At 26.6% G+C, this 18,535-nt stretch overlaps 2 protein-coding genes and 1 long non-coding RNA gene across 4 annotated transcripts; 2 read left to right on the top strand and 1 right to left on the bottom strand.

The window, feature by feature from the left end:
* The first annotated feature begins 1,635 nt into the window (after positions 1–1,635).
* Positions 1,636–8,948, top strand: LOC114120828 (protein cereblon-like). The gene is made up of 5 exons (XM_027982872.2): positions 1,636–1,978; positions 5,808–6,154; positions 6,347–6,426; positions 7,818–7,915; positions 8,185–8,948. Exons 2-5 carry the CDS (start codon positions 5,846–5,848, stop codon positions 8,244–8,246), a joined length of 549 nt encoding a protein of 182 aa, XP_027838673.2. The 5' UTR covers positions 1,636–1,978; positions 5,808–5,845; the 3' UTR covers positions 8,247–8,948.
* Positions 8,949–11,178: 2,230 nt separating this feature from the next.
* Positions 11,179–14,314, bottom strand: LOC114120778 (BCL-6 corepressor-like protein 1). Its single transcript, XM_027982802.2, has 2 exons — positions 14,154–14,314; positions 11,179–13,152 (listed from the first exon to the last, which is right to left on the bottom strand). Exons 1-2 carry the CDS (start codon positions 14,169–14,171, stop codon positions 11,362–11,364), a joined length of 1,809 nt encoding a protein of 602 aa, XP_027838603.2. The 5' UTR covers positions 14,172–14,314; the 3' UTR covers positions 11,179–11,361.
* A 2,517-nt stretch (positions 14,315–16,831) lies between these two features.
* On the top strand, positions 16,832–17,982 carry LOC126548959 (uncharacterized). Of its 2 annotated transcripts, none has more exons than XR_007603083.1 (3): positions 16,832–17,121; positions 17,222–17,410; positions 17,604–17,982. It is a non-coding gene; the product is annotated as an uncharacterized LOC126548959 (long non-coding RNA). The 2 variants fall into 2 exon arrangements; XR_007603084.1 differs by having other exon boundaries at positions 17,222–17,744; positions 17,817–17,982.
* The last annotated feature ends 553 nt before the right edge of the window (positions 17,983–18,535 follow it).

Genomic DNA, 18,535 nt, shown 5'->3' with positions numbered 1-18,535 from the left:
AACTTGGTCGAACAGCTGATCGGTACCAAAGACCTTACACAACACCGACAGTGATAAAAAATCTGTAAGTTATTCTTATCTAATTTTATATTAGAAGATAAGATATTAAGATATATAATCCAAAAGATATAATATACGATATACCACTAATTAAATAATATCTTTAATCGTACATTCGTGCTTTAATCGTGACTAATACGTATATAATATAATAATTAATAGTAGTTTTTTGCTTATTATCAATTATCAAATAGTGAATAGTGAATATTAATAAGTTACTTACAACCTACTAAGTAATTAAAACATAAATGTTTAAACTTTAAATTGATTCTTTAAATGTATTTCAAGTATTTGTTATTACTAAATTAAAACTTCGATTAGTTAGTCCGTGTCTTCAGTTATTAACTCAGACTCCTAAGTCCTTATTCCTTATCTCACCTTATCCTTGAACTATAATATATAACTATTAATAACAGATAAGACTGAATAAAATATTTTCTTTGTATCATGTTATAGCGTATAATATAAGCTTATATAGGTAGTCTGTTTATGTATTAAGTCCAGTGTCGTAACTAGGACTACTCTGTGGGGGGGTTATATAGATATTTTTATTTGTAAAAAAAAAACATTTATAGGTATCTCACAAATTATAATTCATTATATTATAAAAAAAAAGGTCTAAGGGGTATATCACATACATCACCCCCCATGGTTACGCCATTGATTAAGTCTATTAGATAATTGACATTTATTTAATGCTTAAGTTAATACTGTGAATAAATATAGATTATAGAATGTAGAATGTAGATGCACATTTTGAGTTAACCGAGTTATGATTTATTTCATATCTTAATATATATATTTTTTTTTAAACGGACGAAAACCTTCCTGTAATAGATATATTAATATATTATGTTCGTATAATTTCATTGTGAAGTCTTCCGTGGTTGACGACCCAATCGTAATTTCGAGCGATCGAAATGCATAATATAGATTTAAAACTTCTGATTTATTTCCTAGATTCCTGAACGGCGAACTCCTTTAACTGCAGTCTGCAGTTGACAGTCAATTTTTATTTCTTGTTAAGCCTCATGGGTTTTAGAAATAGATAAATCATAAACTTATAAATAAAAAAACTAAAATATCTTAGACCTTAGTAACTAACAAGTAATAAGTAATATATATCATGGACCTAGGTAGGAAATATTTTCGGAAAGGGTTATGGTCTAAATAAAAATATACATTAAATTTAATTCACAATATTTATTTTAAAATTGTTTTATCTTTAATGATGGGGGGTGTTTGAACACCCCAAACAACCCCTTTACCTACGCTTATGATAATATATATTGTATAACAGTATACCTAACACTATGTAGAAAGCCTATAATAAGCCTATAAGCACGAAAATAGGTCATAGGTAGATTTTATAAATTATAATAGTAATTAGTAGGTATACTAAAACCATGAACTAAGATATATAGGTATATCTTAGTTCATGGTTTGTACGTAGAATCATTCGTAGGATTACTAAACTGTGGCGCAGTCCAAAGACTTTGTAAGCTGGCGGTGCCGTTGATTCTGATAACGCGTCGCCGTATGGAGTGTTGTCGACGATAGTGTTTTATATTATAGTCATCATAGGTATTATAACATGTTACTACTCAGTAGTCCATACTCATGTCTCATATTAAGTCATAGCTTATGGCTTTATTACTATGTTATTTACGCGATAAACGATTAATATTAAATATGCATATTTATCACAGTAATAATGTTTAATTATTATTATATATTATATTAATATATTAAATATTAACTTAATAATCATAATAATAGTACTGTAATATAATAGAGACTCACCAAATCAACTGACGATTTTGTTGATTTGTTCATTCATCACATACCGCATATGTCGCCTTCGCGACTGAGTTTTCCTACTTCGGCTACTTCCTTTTCACCGTGTTTTTAATTAATGGTAAGTTTGTGTTAACAACATTTTATAATAGAACATGTTTTGAATTTGGAATTCATATTATACTCATAAGGATAGGATAGGATGTTTGTACATTAAGGGCCTTTCTTACTTTGTCTGGTTAAGTGTCGGTTAAGACTAACTGTAGAATTCTATCTGTTAACACATAAGAAATTCTGCTGGTTAGCGTTGTCAGATACTAACTGAACATTTTAAGAACGATATATGATATAATATTTTATGGTTTTCTATGTGTTGCTGCATCTATGGTTGAATTATATGTTAATGTATAGGTAGGTAAAATTAATTTTAAAAGTAGGTAGGTAATTTTCATAATATTTTACTGTGAACATTGCTATGTTAATTAATGATTACTATACATTTATTATTTTAATTGTATTTTTTATCAATTATTTATAGTATTAATATATAAACAAAAGGTATGATAATATCTTTGACAAATTATTTATATTTTATATCATTTGATTCTGATGTATAATTTACAAACATTGTTTTTATTTTGATAATTATTTTCTTTATAGTATAATATTATTAGTATTATTTTAATGTTTTATAACGATTTATTTAGGACAATTACTTACTGCTTCCAACACTAATTAATTTAATTTTCATACCAACAACAGACTGATTTTTTTCAAGTCTTTTTTTACTGTATTATACTAATTTAATTGATACCTGTGTTTTGTTCATTTCTTTGTTTACTTGTTTTTTTTTGACTTTCTTAATGAGTGAACCATCTGCTCACTTGATGTTCTGCCCATTTCAACCTCTGTCTGACTAAGAAAAGTCATAGACTTGGCTTATTGTATACCTGTTGGCTGTTACAAGTTTTTATTGGTTTATCTTAGGATACTCTTCATGTCATTGTATATTTTTCTTTATAGTTTTCGTTCAAAACTATAGATTTTCATCATAATTCTGAGTGATGGACTGCATTTTACTTATATATGTTAGTTTAGGTCTTATTCTTATATAACATAGGTGCTCCTTAGTTTATCTAGTCAATAACTTTAAAAAAAAATATTTTTTTTCCATTGCAAAGTAACATCTGTTAGCCACATACAGTCCAATTGTATGCTCAGGAATTTTCAATACAGGGATTATATATAACCTATATATTATATAGGTATATCATAAATATTATAAGTTACATTTAAGTTACAATACATTTAAATGAATTGATGTGATCCAGAAAAAAATAGCTTATAAATGTGTACATATGTGTATTGTGTATTTTGAGTTATTAAAAGTAATGACAACATAGGGTTATGTTATTAATCTAACAAGTTATTTTCTGAAATTCGAATGGTTGGGAGATAAAATCTCTTATTCCCCCCTAGATGCCACTGATTCAGTTTTACCTTATTTGCTATGCATATATTTTTTTCGATAATGTTAATTCCCAAGTACTCAGTACTTGAGGCCCCCTAATTAATCAAAAGTAAACCCTCTTATTAATATTGTATTTATATTATTCTTGTAAAATAATATCGACTGTATAGGCAAGTAGGGGTCTATTATTTCCATTTTTTTTTTTTTTTTTTTGAGGTCTGATATAGGTATTACACTACTATTTCCACATTAGGTATGTATATTATAGACTTAAAAAATCATTTTATTTATTGAAATATAGTAGATATAATTTATAGATTCAATATTTAACAAACTGCTGTTGTTATACCTATTATCCCACCAATCAAAATATTCTTAAAAATACAGCTGTTCTTTACAACAAATAAATATCACTATTAACAACTATTATTATCACTATTATCACTATTACACTATTTGTAAAACCAAACCAAATATTTTAGGAACCATTGAAAAACAATTTCCACTGTTGCAATAAGTAATTAAACAATAGATGTACAAAAAATTCAACTGTTTTATAGATACACGTGATACTTAAAAAAAAAAAACTTAGTTGTATCATGTCAGTAATACATTTCATTATGAATTTCTAATTTGTTTAGTTATTATTTTTTTTTTTTGTTTTTTAGTATAATCGTTTAAAAACTAGTCATTCTATATGTTAAGAGTAAACTATGTTATATATGTTATTAATAATTTAATAAAAAGTCTTAAATATCTTTCATTTATAATTTTAAAAGAATGTTTCAACATATTTGAATACAAGTAATGTTATATTATATTATCTGTGGTACTTGAAAAAAATAAATTATTATGAATCTATGATATTGTATTCTTTTGTAATATTTAGATATAAACAAATATTGGTCATAATAAATTAACAAATAATTTTATGTAAGTTACTATTTTATAATTTGGAAAATTGTTTTTAACAATAAACACACTGTAATTCAAAATTAAAAAATATTCTAAACTGTACTAGAATAATTAATTAAATATATAATATTTAATTTATGCTTCACTTGACAATTAATTTAATACAAAGGAAAACATGTTTTAACATAAAATTTCAATTATACTGTATTAGACATTGAGTAAAAATGTATTCAACTCGTAGGTAATGTGTTATAAATATATTTTAGAATACACAAAAAGTCAGAATATAATGAAGGCTATATAATTATACCACCAAAGTTATTTATTTATTGAAGATAGTTAATTTTTTTAAAAGCCTTGCATATTTTCAATATACTATTGAAAACGCAAATGAAAAATAGCATATTAAGACTAAACAGGAAAAAAAATTAACAATAATTTAGGCATTCATTATAAAATATATTATTTAGATTTGTTACTAATACATTTGTTTTTTTTTTTTTTAATATTTATGCTTGTTTTAATTTAAAAAATGTAACTGTTATAATTAATAAGATACATATTTTATGACAATTACATATAATTAAAAGCTGTCAGATTTATAAATGTTATTCTAATATTTTATTTATAATAAATTATGCGGCTATTGAGGGAAGTAATGCTAATAAAGTCCACTCATCAGTTCATATTAATGCATAAAAAAATAAATAAAAAGGATTTCTAAATGTAGTTTCATTGATTGTATTTTATTTTTTGTATATTACTATGGAATATATACAATTATCTACTTATAAAACTTATTTTTACTATATATAACTATTAAGGGAATGCCAGTATGCTTTATTTTTTCTCTGGCCCACAAATATTTACTTTCAGCAAAACCAATCTTGTGTTTTTAGTTTTAATATTAGACTAAATTGACCTATTATCAAACTTTAGATTAAGAATATTAACTTTAGTTATTTGGTACATTTATTTACATTTTCTTATGATATTTTATGTACTTGCATAAAAATTGATGTACCAAAAAAAAAGTCAACATACAAATACATGATTTAATTTTAAGTTTTATATTTGGTAAGTTAATTTTAATATTAAAGCCATCAATATAAAATATGTCCTACTGAAAATAATTAATATTTGTAAGTCAGAAAGAAAAAAAAAAATTTACTGATATCCTTTTAAAATGTATTATTTTGGTTAAATTTTTATTTACTTACATTACCTACAGATTTTACAGCATAAGTTTTAAAATTGTTGTTCACATATCTAATAAATATTGACATTTATTTATTTACATATGAAATTTATCAGGGTTAAAAACTGGTTTGAAAATTGTTTTATAATAAGCATCGTAAAACATTTTCTATTTTCTAGATCTAACCAGGACAAAAAATTTAAAAATCAATTTATAGTTCTAAGTTTTGGTCTTGGTTATGGTACTAGATTATAATAAAAAAAAATAATGTTTTATCTGGCTAATTATAAACAGATTTTAAAAAACTAGCTTTAGATCCTGTAATTTATTTATTAATTATTTTTTTAAAACATAATATTATTTCAGGTTATAATTTTTCATTGAAATTTCAATGTATCCGTCTAATGGTGTTTGCTGTGGTTATTTTATTTGTCTGTCTGGCATATGGGAACTCAGCCAGGTTTCAGGACACTAATATTCACTCCGAAGACTTATCAAAAGCAGTCAATGACTATTTTCTTTGCCGGCATTGTGGTACCGATATTTCACCATTATCATCACTTATATCTATTGACAGTCCAGCTGCTTCAAATAGCCGTGTATCTCAATTATTCGGTCTAAAAAATGTTAAAGTCCAAACTGTAAAGAACTCACTGCACTCTCAATTTGAAATTCTTACGCTATCTAAAACTTTGTGTGTTGGAAAAGGCAATGTAAGTAAAATTATTAGAACTTATTTATTTTGTTATTTTAATGTCTAAATTATTAGTACTATTTTATATTTAACATTAGATACCCACTTAAATTATTTTAACCATCAACTTACTTTGTAATAATATTTTTAATTAAAAAAATATTACACACTATGCAATAATCAAAAGCATATATTTTTTTTTGTTTGATAGTGGCAGACTGAAGATTCATGGTTTCCTGGTTACGTTTGGAAAGTTTGTGTATGTGCTAAATGTGGACGTCATATTGGATGGTAAGTTTAGAGAATGTATATTTTGTCCAGTAAGAGAATAATATGCTGGCTCTTTACATACTAACCTAACTTGGTACCTTGTCATAAAAACTAGTTTCACTTGGATTAAAATTTATTTGGCTATTAACATATTTTGTGTAATAAAATAAAATAAAATAAAACACAAATGAAAATATTTTTTGGCTTTTAGCACTTAAAATTCCCAACTTATAATAACCTATTAATAACCTAACTTAAAATTCCTAGTCTTGGTTATGAAATTATATATATCTAGGTTAGGTAAGACCAAATAACTTTAATTTACAATTCAATGTAAAAAATATAATGTATTATAAAATTGTAGGCAAGTGGATACTGCTCTGCTGTACATTAGGCATCAAATGGGTCACTGTAATGACTATTCTAAATTTGAATTTAATGATATATTATCATTGTAAACTAAAACAATCCTAGCAGAGACAATCTGTTAGCCTAGCAGTTCCCTAACTGTGCGGTGCGAGCCATGTTATTTTGTCATAACAATAAAAATATTTGTGTATTTAAATACTATAACTTTGTTATTTATTTATTTATTTACGGGAGGTGCAATAGTTTTTTTTAATTTTAGGGTGGCGTAAACTAAAAAAGTTTGGGAACCTATGTTAGCCTATGTCACTATATATATTTCTAATTATGTTTTTACATATCCATTAAAGTCAGTTATTTTTTTCCAAAAGTATTAGGTACATTTATTATAGTTTTAGTATTTAATAATTATTCAACATTAAATTATCATTGTTATTAACTTTAAGATTTATTAATTCATTACTGTAAATACTATAAAACAGATGGTTTAGAAAAAGTCAATCGTGATGATATTCTAAAAAAAAGAAATGTACCTATATAAATATATTTATATATTTTTGATTATTAATGACCTTTTTTCCTTGTTAATTGTAAGAATCTAATAATTTTCAAAGGTTGATCAAAAGTCCATAACAGTCGGTCACCTTTACTATAAAGCAGTTTGCATAGTTTGTAAGTTCATAGTATAAAATTATTTTGAAAAATGCTAGGAATCTTTAAAGTATATATTAGATCAAAAAACCATTCTCAAGATCAAAATCTGAAACATTTTATTGACTATTTATGTGTACACTGATAAAAAAAAAAAAAAAAAAAATTGTAAAATTAATACATATATTACTTGATGCAGAATCTAAATACAAATTATTCTCAATTTTGTAATAAATAATACTATATCTATAAGCTTACATTTTATTTAATGTATAGAACTAACTGTTAATTTAAACACTATGCTTGTAATGTTTGTTTATTTTACAATAATTATTACTGATTATTTTAAATAAGTATACTGATATATGTATTGTATATACTTTATTATGTTGAAGGATGTTTGAACCTTTACATTTGGCTACAAGTGATAAAATATATCCATCAAAAGAAGGGTTTTATGTTGTCATCATCTCAAGTATTATTAATGAACTACGTAAGTTTAACTTGTTAACTGTAAGTGATTTAAAAACAAAAAAATGTAAACTAAGATTCTATTAACCAGTAGGGTATTGTTGATGTGTTGTTGGCCATCTTATATTTTTCACTAGTGCATTCATTTTTTTTTTTTATTTATTAAAATTATTTAAAAAAATTTTTCTTGAAGTATACTTTTTAAGTTTTTAATTTTAGCTATATTTTGCATTAATATCCACTAATTCTATTTATTTTCTATCTCATTATAATTTTGGTTCTTTATTTAAGATGCTGATTCATTGATTGTGGTGCCAAAACATTTTTCTACTATTGAAGAGATCTCAGATTAAAAATGACATCTCCAAGTAATCAAAAATCATTTGATATCAAACATGAAATAGTTATTAAAGACAATATTACTACAATTAAAATCCTTGAAATATGTGGCGATGAACCACCAACAGAGGATCAGAAAGAAAAGTTATTGCAATTTGAGAAGGAGTTTATCAGTCGATATACAGATGATGATGAAGATTATGTTGCTATGGTAAAACTTGGGTCTACAACTCCTCCATTAGTTCCTTCTTATAGACCATTCTGGAATCGTAGAAGAGAAAATAAAAGAAAATGGGAAGACACAAATGATAGACATTCACATTATTCTCATCATAAAAATCCAAATTATGGTTACAATAATGATTTTAGAAGATAAGATAATTTCTTTGCAGTATATATGTGTGAATTGTATTATTCAGGGATTCTGATTTGTATAATAATTTACTCTTTAAAATTAAAACATTAAAAAAAATCCATTATAATAATTATTTCCTTTTAAAAAATAAACATTTTGAGATTTTAATAAATAAATATAATAATATAATTATTTATTTGATCAAGATAAATTATTTAAGACTAAAATGATTTCATATTATGTTACTAATAGGTAGGAGTACTACCTTGAATACATGCAATGTATGATTGTCTATTAGTGACTCTCATTGTAATTGATTTTTTATTTAATAAAAAGCATTGAACTGCATAAATGCATAATAGTTGTGTATTATGTTTGATTTTTTTATTGATTAATTAAAGTATTTGAATTAATAAAATGTATGTAAATATCTTCTTCATAAATAATGTTGATGAATGTTTACCATATGGAGTAGTGATCATATTTCTTTAATTATTATTTTTACAAAAGGTTACATAAATAATTACTTGTTATTAATAATGAACCGATAGTAAGTTAAATCACTTAAATATAAATCCCAACAAAACATATATGTAAAATGATAGCCAAGTTCAATTAAATAATATGCTTTGGATGTTGACTTCAACGACAAAAGAAGTGAGATCTAAATGGATGCCAAGTTCAATGGTCAGTCCTGAAATTTATTTATAACAACATAAAATATAATTTCTTCTTATCACTTAGGTTAATGTTTTGAAGCCTAAGGTCTGACTTGGCTAGTTGTCATATACGAATTATTATTAAGTACCAACCAAAACAGTCATGGAAGAGCACTGTATTCGATAGCTATAGTTTCTACCAGCAAGCCAAATTTTTAGAAGGATAAAAAAGAACTTACAACTTTAGAACTTGCGAAGGCTATAACATAATTCGTGTATGGAAACTAGCCAAGTCAGACCTTAGGCTTCAAAACATTATCATAAGTGATAAGAAGAAATTATATTTTATGTTGTTATAAATACATTTCAGGACTGACCATTGAACTTGGCATCCATTTAGATCTCACTTCTTTTGTCGTTGAAGTCTACATCCAAAGCATATTATTTAATTGAATTTGGATATCATTTTACATATATGTTTTGTTGGGATATCATTACTTTTTTGTAAGTAAATTATTAATAGCTATTAAATCATATTAAAATAATTTCCAAATGGTTTTTAATAAACTATTGTATTTTCCTACATGTACGGGTTATAATTTTTTTTTTTGTGTTTTATTTATATTTTCCTACGTTTACGGGGGGTTTTTTTTTGTGTGTCATTATTTATATTTTCCTGAACTTTTAAAATGTTTGGGTAAATTGCCCATTCAGTATCTGGAATTTTTTTTATGCGTTTTCTACTTATACTTAATTTGGCCAAGTCGGGGTGGTATAGCGTGCGCAGGCGGTTGTACTCTACATGTTGCTGCGCGCGGGTCGACAATATCGACACATATTCGGCTGTACGTAAGGTTAGCGGAACAATTTAAGTCAACACTACATTAAATTAGAGGCAATTAATTAATTTATTGAAAAATAAAACATAATAGATAGGTAATTAATTGCAAAATTATAATAAAATCAATTGATAAAAAATTAAAAAATTTTAAATTAAAAATCTTCAAGTTTCTGATTTTTTCCTTTGTATTAACCTAACTACCTATCTGTATGCCAAATTTGAACTTTTTAGGTCATCTGGAACTGGGTTAGAATTTTGATCTATAGGTAAGTCAGTCAGTCATAAAAATGACGATTTTGGGACGTTAATATATAAATAACGGTTTGAGGTATGTTTATGAAATTTGGAAAACATATGTATCTCGTAAGTCTCAATATATGAGCCAAATTTTACATGTTTATGTGGAATAGTTCTTGAGTTATGAGGGGGTCAAAAGTGGCTCCAAATGGTTCGTGTAATATTTATTACACACGGTGCTGCTCGCTAGTTCTGTAGCTAGAACTTGGCTTGACACGCTACCGCTTGTCTAGATTACCTAGTAAGTTATATTAGTAATTAGTATTCTTTTCTTAGTGTTCTTTGATTTTGAGAAATTAAAACTATTATTTATAGAGGTTATATAACCAAAACCTTTAAGATATATTAACAAAATAAAAATTTTAATCCGTTGGTAATATCATGTAAATAAAAAATATATCCCATGTTAGGATCTTGGTACTTATATCGTAATCAATCAATACCTAAATAGTACCTATAAATCTGTTTCTATTAATTTAATTAAAAATACATTTCTATTACACACATACGTATGTAGTAGACACACATTTTTTTATTCAAATGAGTATAATTGCAATGCAAAATAAAACATGAAAATATATAAATTGCTGTTAAGAGTAAGTACTAACTAATACTTAGTAACTAATAATAAGTTATAGTTATATTTGTTTTAAGATTGTCTATTTAAGTAAACAAATAATATTATAATTGATTATTTATAAACCAAACATGTAGGTATCCTTGTGTAGTTGTGTATAGTATTTGTATATATTATTTATGTAAGTAAAAAAAAGGTAAATAAAATACTCCAAGCATAACTATGTATGAAATAATATTATATTTTTATAATATTATTATAATAGATGATTAATTAAAAATTATTTATGTGCTAAACAAACAACAGCTTTTAAAAAAAATGTATGTAGAATATTTTCTCATTATTTAGTGGACATAAATAATGAAAATTCCGTATTAGATAAACTCAAGTATTAGACGATCTATTTCTTGACAACATCAAAGTTGTTAGCTTTTAATTCCTGTGACTTTAAGGTTGCATCTCCGGTGGCGATCTCCTCTTGACTGGCAGATCCGATGCTAGCGGACTTGATTAGAGATGATACATCAGATGATATTGAGTCAGCGGAGAAAGTGTTGAATGGGGCTGGTGTCGAAGATCCTAAGAAAGATTGTTGACCGAAATTGAAAGGCGCTGCAGATGAGCTAACGAAACCTTCTTGGACCACGTTTGAGCCGAAGAATCCAGCCGGGCTGGCAGAAGAACTGTATGTGGTTATTGGGCTAGCAGTAGAGCTGTAGAATGCACTACCAGTAGCTGGAGTAGAGCTGTAGAATGCACTACCAGTACCTTGAGCTAAACCAGATGAGAACGCTTTGTAACCAGATTGACCAATAAGAGCTTGACTGGATTCATATCCTAAAGCGACTGGAGATTGTTGATAATAGTGGACAGTGGCGAAACGTTGAGCTGGGGCTGCGACCGGGACTGGGACCTTGACTTCAACTGGGACTTGGACTGGGTATGGCACTCTCTTTTCTACTGGGTACGGGACTGGTCTGTCCACGGATACTGGAACCTTAACTTCTACTGGCACTGGAACTTTAACGGGAACGTCGTACCTTACTGGATAGGGAACCCTCTTTTCAACGGCATATGGGACTAATTTTTCTACTGGGTATGGCACAGCTTTTTCTACGGCGTATGGTACTGGCTTTTCGACAGCTACTGGGTATGGAACTGGTTTCTCTACTGGGTAAGGTCTGTCAACATTGACTCGCACTGGGTATGGGACGGGCTTTTCAACTGCGTACGGGACGGGTTTCTCGACTGGAACATGAACTGGGTATGGCCTGTCGACTGGGACTTTCACTTCATAAGGTACTGGCTTTTCAACTGGGTATGGCACTCTCTTCTCAACTTCAACTGGATATGGCTGAGGAACGTGAATTGGACGGTCTACATTAACGCGTACAGCGTATGGTACGTGTTTTTCTACAGTGACTTGGTATGGGTGTGGTACACGAACCAAAACGGGGTATGGAACTCTTTTTTCGACTTGGACGTAGTATGGAACTGGAACTTCCTTGGTGATGGTAACTTCGTGATGAGGTGCTGGGGCGTTAGCAACAGCTGGTACTTCTACAGCATCGTGGCTAATTGAGTCAGACTTTACGATTGCTCCTTGAGAATATGATGGAGCGAAAGCTGAGTAGTATGAACCGTATGATGTAGCAAAAGCCGGTGATCTGTTCAGAACAACGGGTTCTGGGGTGGATGACACAACTGGTGAAGCTCCGGCTAATAAGACTGAAGCGGGGGTGGAAGAATACGAAAAGCTTGAATCCGATAATGCAGCACTGGATACTGCGGCACCAGATAAGAAAGGTGCTGGTGTAGATGAACCAATTAATGTAGCTGGGGTGGAAGAACCGAAAGATCCATCGAATAATGGAGCTGGTGTGGAAGATCCAATGAATGATGCTCCATCGAAAGATTGAGCTGCAGCGGCGTTGGAGTAGGCATTCGACGCGAAAGAGTTACCGAATGCGAACGGAGCTGGTGTAGAGCTGTAAGAAACGGATTTGAATGGTGCAGCAGTTGTCGAATACGAGCTACCAAATGCGAATGGAGCAGATGAACCAAATGTCTTTGCTCCAAATGAGAATGATGGGTTGAATAAAGTGTCTCTTTTCTTCTCTTCCTTATTTGCGGGCTTAACGTCCGCAAATGCGGTGGACACAACTAAAAGTCCTAGACAAGCTATTTGGATCTGAAAAAAAGTAATGATGATTAAAATTATGTATAGGTACATTTATTTACTACAGTTATTTTAATAATAAATTATGTAGGTACCTATGAGTTATAAAAAATTATTGAAATTAAATTTAATTCTGTGTCACTGCGGTTATATATTAATTATCTATACTTGATTGAAAATAATGAATAAGTAATAACTAATAGGTGTATAACATTTTTAACTCTTCCACACATAATGCTGTTATAACTCATAACTTATATGTTATAACGATATACCGTAAAGTGTTCCACAACAATATCAAATATTTTTCTGTATATTTGTTTTTCTCTATCTAACAGTTATTTATGTACAAGTGTAATTTATGATATGAATTAAGTTTATATTTTTCAATATTTATTTATTTTTAAGTTATAAATTTATAATCATATTATGCTTAATATCAATGTAATCAATAGGTGTTTTAAAAATTATAATAATACACAATATTACAATCAACAACTGAATAAAATAATAAATTCAAATATTAAAAAATATCATATATTTTTAGTGTATGTACCTAGTACTTATCTATAAGTCCATACTCCATTATTATTATCTAATATATTATTAATCAGTAGGTATTACCTTTTTTATACTTTTATTTACAGATTTTAATAATAATAATTATAAAGGGAAAATATTTAAAAAGTTTCAAACTACATTTAATGAAAGATTAGTTTCGAAAAAAAATATTTACATTGATTATAATAATTTAGATAATTTTAAACATTGCTATTCATTACCACGTTTAAAATATGTAAAGATCTACTAAATAAAGAATAGGTACTAAGATATTAAGACACTAAGACGATTAAAATTGGATTCTTGTTTACATAGGTGTAGGTACATAATTTTGAACTTTTTTATTTAAATTATTTGTACCTAGTACCTAGTATGATACATAAGTCGTTTAGATATTGAAGTATGGACGTATGGTAAGCTTAAAATAACAATAATGTCTTGTTCGTTCTCACCATAGCACTGGAAGCCATAATGCTTGTCACTTTTGCCTTCTTGCTTGTTGGTACTGTTCAGTTCCACATCTACCGATTGACTGGATACTTTACTGAACATCGGCATTTACTATATATACACTTGCGGGCGCTCAAATCTATTGGATTGTCTCCAGCAAAAAATATTGTCAAAAACCAGTAATTTGGGATGAAAGAATTTTTTATGGATTTTGAATACGATAAACTCCTCCTACTGATAAATGTTTCATCTCTGTTCCAAGGTTTTTATTACTACAATTTAAAAAAAAAAAAATTTTAACAGATATTAAACGTATTTTATTTTAAATTGTAATAATCGTAATTTTTTTATTTGTGTGTGTATGTGTTTTTTTGTTTGGTCTTCTTATGTTCGAAAACCGGTTGTCCGTATGCTCGTCCAAAGTTGCATAATCATAATATTATATTATTATGATATGAATTCTGTAAAATTGGCGTCCTTCGGCTACTAAAATTTATCCTATCTACATCATCGACTCGCAGACTTTTTGTTTCTTTATTATTGTCACTGAAGTGTCATACAATTAAAGGTAAATGAGGTACAGACGTACCTGGTAAATGGTAAACACGATAATATTGAATGCAAAACAAGCCAATTTGTGTTGATTTTTTTTACTGAATTTTATAAACTATTACTTAAAAATTATGTAAATATAAAATTTAAATAATGTAAATTTTGGTTCTTCGTAATAAACGATATTATATTATTGTATAAACAGTATAGTATTATTTAGTTTATGGGCAATGCATGTGTGTTATGAATTTCCACCTAAAAATACACTATAGATATTTGAATTAATATGTAGTTTATTTAATATTTGCACTTACTTTCATTATTTTTTACATTTTTAGATATTTTACAAAATATATTATGATTTTAATATTAGATACCTAATTAAAAATTATACAAATATTTTCTTAAACTATATTAATGTACAAATAGTACAGTATAATATAATGTATTATTATATATTAATAATTAATATATTATAATATGCTTATGAAGTCTATATCTGTATAGTATCTACCCAGTGTATTATCAAATTTTTATTTATAATTAGATCAACAGAAATTTGTATCATAATTTAAACTAACAATAATAACAAACGCATTTTTATATGCATGATGCTCATTACTCATTTAGTCATTTAAAATTAAATTATTATACTGTAAGAGTAATTTAAAACACAATTTACCTAACCTATTGACTATTACATTTTTTAGATTCGGAACGGACCAATGAATGTAATAATTTTTATTTATTGTTATGTCTATTATAACCTTTTGAATCATTAATGAATAATAAATATTCTACAATTTTTAACATTGAGGGTTATTCCTGTTAGAATATTTGATTTAATTAGTAATTTGCTAGGCAATATTCTCCTGTATACTTTTCAAAAAGTTAGAGTTAAGAAAATATAGGAAATTTTACTCAATACAAGTATTAATTTTTTTTTATTCGGTATAATTTAAAAACAAATAATTTCGTAATTTAGTAATTTTAAATTTTATTAAATGTTTATATTAGCTTTTTTGATACCTAATAAAGTAATAACATTTTCAAAAACATTTTTAAGTAAAAATAAATTGATTCAGACTGTTCAGAGTGAGTACCATGTATCTAATAATATGGTCTTCAATACCTTGTTTTATATCCTATACATAAAATATAAACACTATATTATTATGCTTAGGCTTTTCTAAACATCATTGTTTTGTTTAAATTGCATTTTTTTAATGCATCCAATAAAAAAAATAATTAAAAAAATGTTACTTTTTTATTCTTTTAAAGTTATGTTTGAATACATTCGTGTTTGGCTTAGTTTAAAATAGTTGAATGAGCTTATAATGCATGTGTAATAAATAAATATTATTGTTATACTATTTCACTTCACTGAGTTAAATTTGAAAGTTGTTTTTTTATTGTATTTAAGCTAAATGTTGCTTATTCATTATAAATTATACGAATCACGTTGAATTAAAATTTAACACATACAACATCATAGTGACTTAATGTTTAATGATGAGGTTACGCTATAACAGAGCGGTTACTTAATTTTTTTAAATGAGATTTATTTAAAAAAATATCGAGATTTCCCTAACTTTCAGTTGGCCTCATTACTGCATGTGTAATATGTGTAATGAATAGAATTCAATTTTATTAAAATTAAAAAAAAAAAACAAAAAACCATTATTCCCAAAAACCTATTTTTATCAACTATATTTGAGCAACAATAAAATTACCAAAAAAATAATTTTTTCTTATTAATTAGCTTTTAGTATAACATTACTACAACCTGACAGTTAAATTATTCTACATAATTGTATACAATTATACACAATTATAACAATTATATTATTATTACCTAACTAATCCAAATTTTATATTTTAACCAATAGACCTCTTACGGACACAATCTCCCTCTTAATTGCATGCTCAGAACTGCAAATAACAATTAATTCTTAGGCCACTATATATTATACTACCTCAACTTATATATTAGTTAACTATTTATCGTAATATTAATTATTTTTACTGTCTTTTACCTAATTGTACTGTATATTGTATCTATGTTACTATATTTCCTAGTATCATATTTGTTATACCTTGTAACATTTCCATAGTGCGTAAACAATAATAATAATAATAATAATAACAATAATAATTATTAACAATATACAAACAAAATCAAACGTTTGGAAACTAAGGACGGACAGTCAAAAAGTATAATATGTTACGAAAATCGTAAACAATTTCAGAAATACAAATATTTGAATTCTATCAGTCACAGTTTACGCCATTATTTGTCTATTGCATGTTTAAAGTATTACCTTGTGTTATGTTTATATTTTCAAATGGACAGACTTATTTACTGATTAGTCTGCAGGCTTCATGATTTCTCAAGACTTAGGCTACATAGGAACATCGGTAATATACGAACTCTGTAAACTGAATACCACATAATTATTATGTCGTACTACCTATATTTAGAATTAAAAACAATTTGAAAAACGTAATTTTATTTTAGAAAATTAGTGACTACAACAGCGAATTTTCAATTCTATATTTTTTTTTCAACTTATTTGATTCAACATTTTCCTTACATTAAGCTGAAATGAATACTATTTGAAGGACTATAATCATTAAAATAATATAATTATATTGAAAAATAAAATTATAAACATTATAAGATTTACACTGGGATAAAATCGAAGAGGTATGTACTATGTATAGTATTCAAGTATACCTAATACAGCAAATACAGCAAAAAACGACCGGTTTGAAATTAATTTTGTGACTAATTCAGTAATTGTATACGTTGTTATACACAGCGTATGAAGACGTTTAGACCAATTTATTACATATTATAAACTATAAATAACATTTTTCATAGAATTTTTCAATTTTAGGAATGACAAACAGTTTCGACACGGCTGAAAAGTGACTGACGACTGTGATTACCTAACGTTTATGTTATAAATTATAATCTAATTTAGCGGAAATACGATTTTTTTAAATCATGGCACTGTTATTTCCACAAAAATTTTACGGTACACTTAGAAAATGCTTGCAACACCCAGTTTGAAAATAATTGATCTAATTTACACTGACCATTATTTCAGATTCTTATAGTTACATCACTAAATTACAACAAGAAAATAATATTAATATTAAAATGAAATAGCAGTTATTTTTCAATATTAGATACAATTAAAATTGTTTGAATTATATTTTCTATGTAATGTGATACATCTCAAAATTATATTATGTATGTAATAATAATAATAATAATAATAATAAAATATTCATCGATATTATCATAATATTATTGAATTTAATAAAAAATTCAAGCTATAACGTATTTGTAAAAAAATAAAAGTATTATTATATTGCAATTATAAAAACTTGTTCTGCTGTATAGTAGATTACAAGTGTATAAATTGGCATTAAGTAGGTCACTGTTATGGATGTGTTAAATTTTAATTCAATAATAAATCATTACGAAAATGGATAAATTTTAACGGTGTATTACCTTCTATTTATACTTCATAATATATTAATTTTTTTTAGTTATACTAATTAATAATAGAATTAATTTTTGCTAAAAATAATACACATAATATTATTAATAAGGATATATGTTCTAATTTATAATATTATTCACCATAAGTTACAACTTACAAGAGAATTTCGATACACTGTAGAAGTGTAGAATCACTATCCATGATATAAATAGCTTACCTATTAAGATAAATTAGTATGAATATTTTTTTAAATTTTATTGCGATGATAAAATATTAATTTGAATATCTACCTAGGACTATAATTGCAAAAATCTTCA

The sequence above is a fragment of the Aphis gossypii genome, chromosome 1, assembly GCF_020184175.1.
Source record: "Aphis gossypii isolate Hap1 chromosome 1, ASM2018417v2, whole genome shotgun sequence".
NCBI classification, from domain to species: Eukaryota; Metazoa; Arthropoda; class Insecta; order Hemiptera; family Aphididae; genus Aphis; species Aphis gossypii.
This window is presented reverse-complemented; position numbering and strand designations above follow the sequence as displayed.

What these genes read in the sequence shown, in the direction of transcription:
- LOC114120828 (XM_027982872.2), top strand. Translation starts at nt 5,846, where the DNA reads ATGGTGTTTGCTGTGGTTATTTTATTTGTCTGTCTGGCATATGGGAAC. An exon ending in TGTGGACGTCATATTGGATG is followed by an intron (nt 6,427 to 7,817) that starts GTAAGTTTAGAG and finishes ATTATGTTGAAG; the next exon opens with GATGTTTGAACCTTTACATT. An exon ending in AAGTATTATTAATGAACTAC is followed by an intron (nt 7,916 to 8,184) that starts GTAAGTTTAACT and finishes TCTTTATTTAAG; the next exon opens with ATGCTGATTCATTGATTGTG.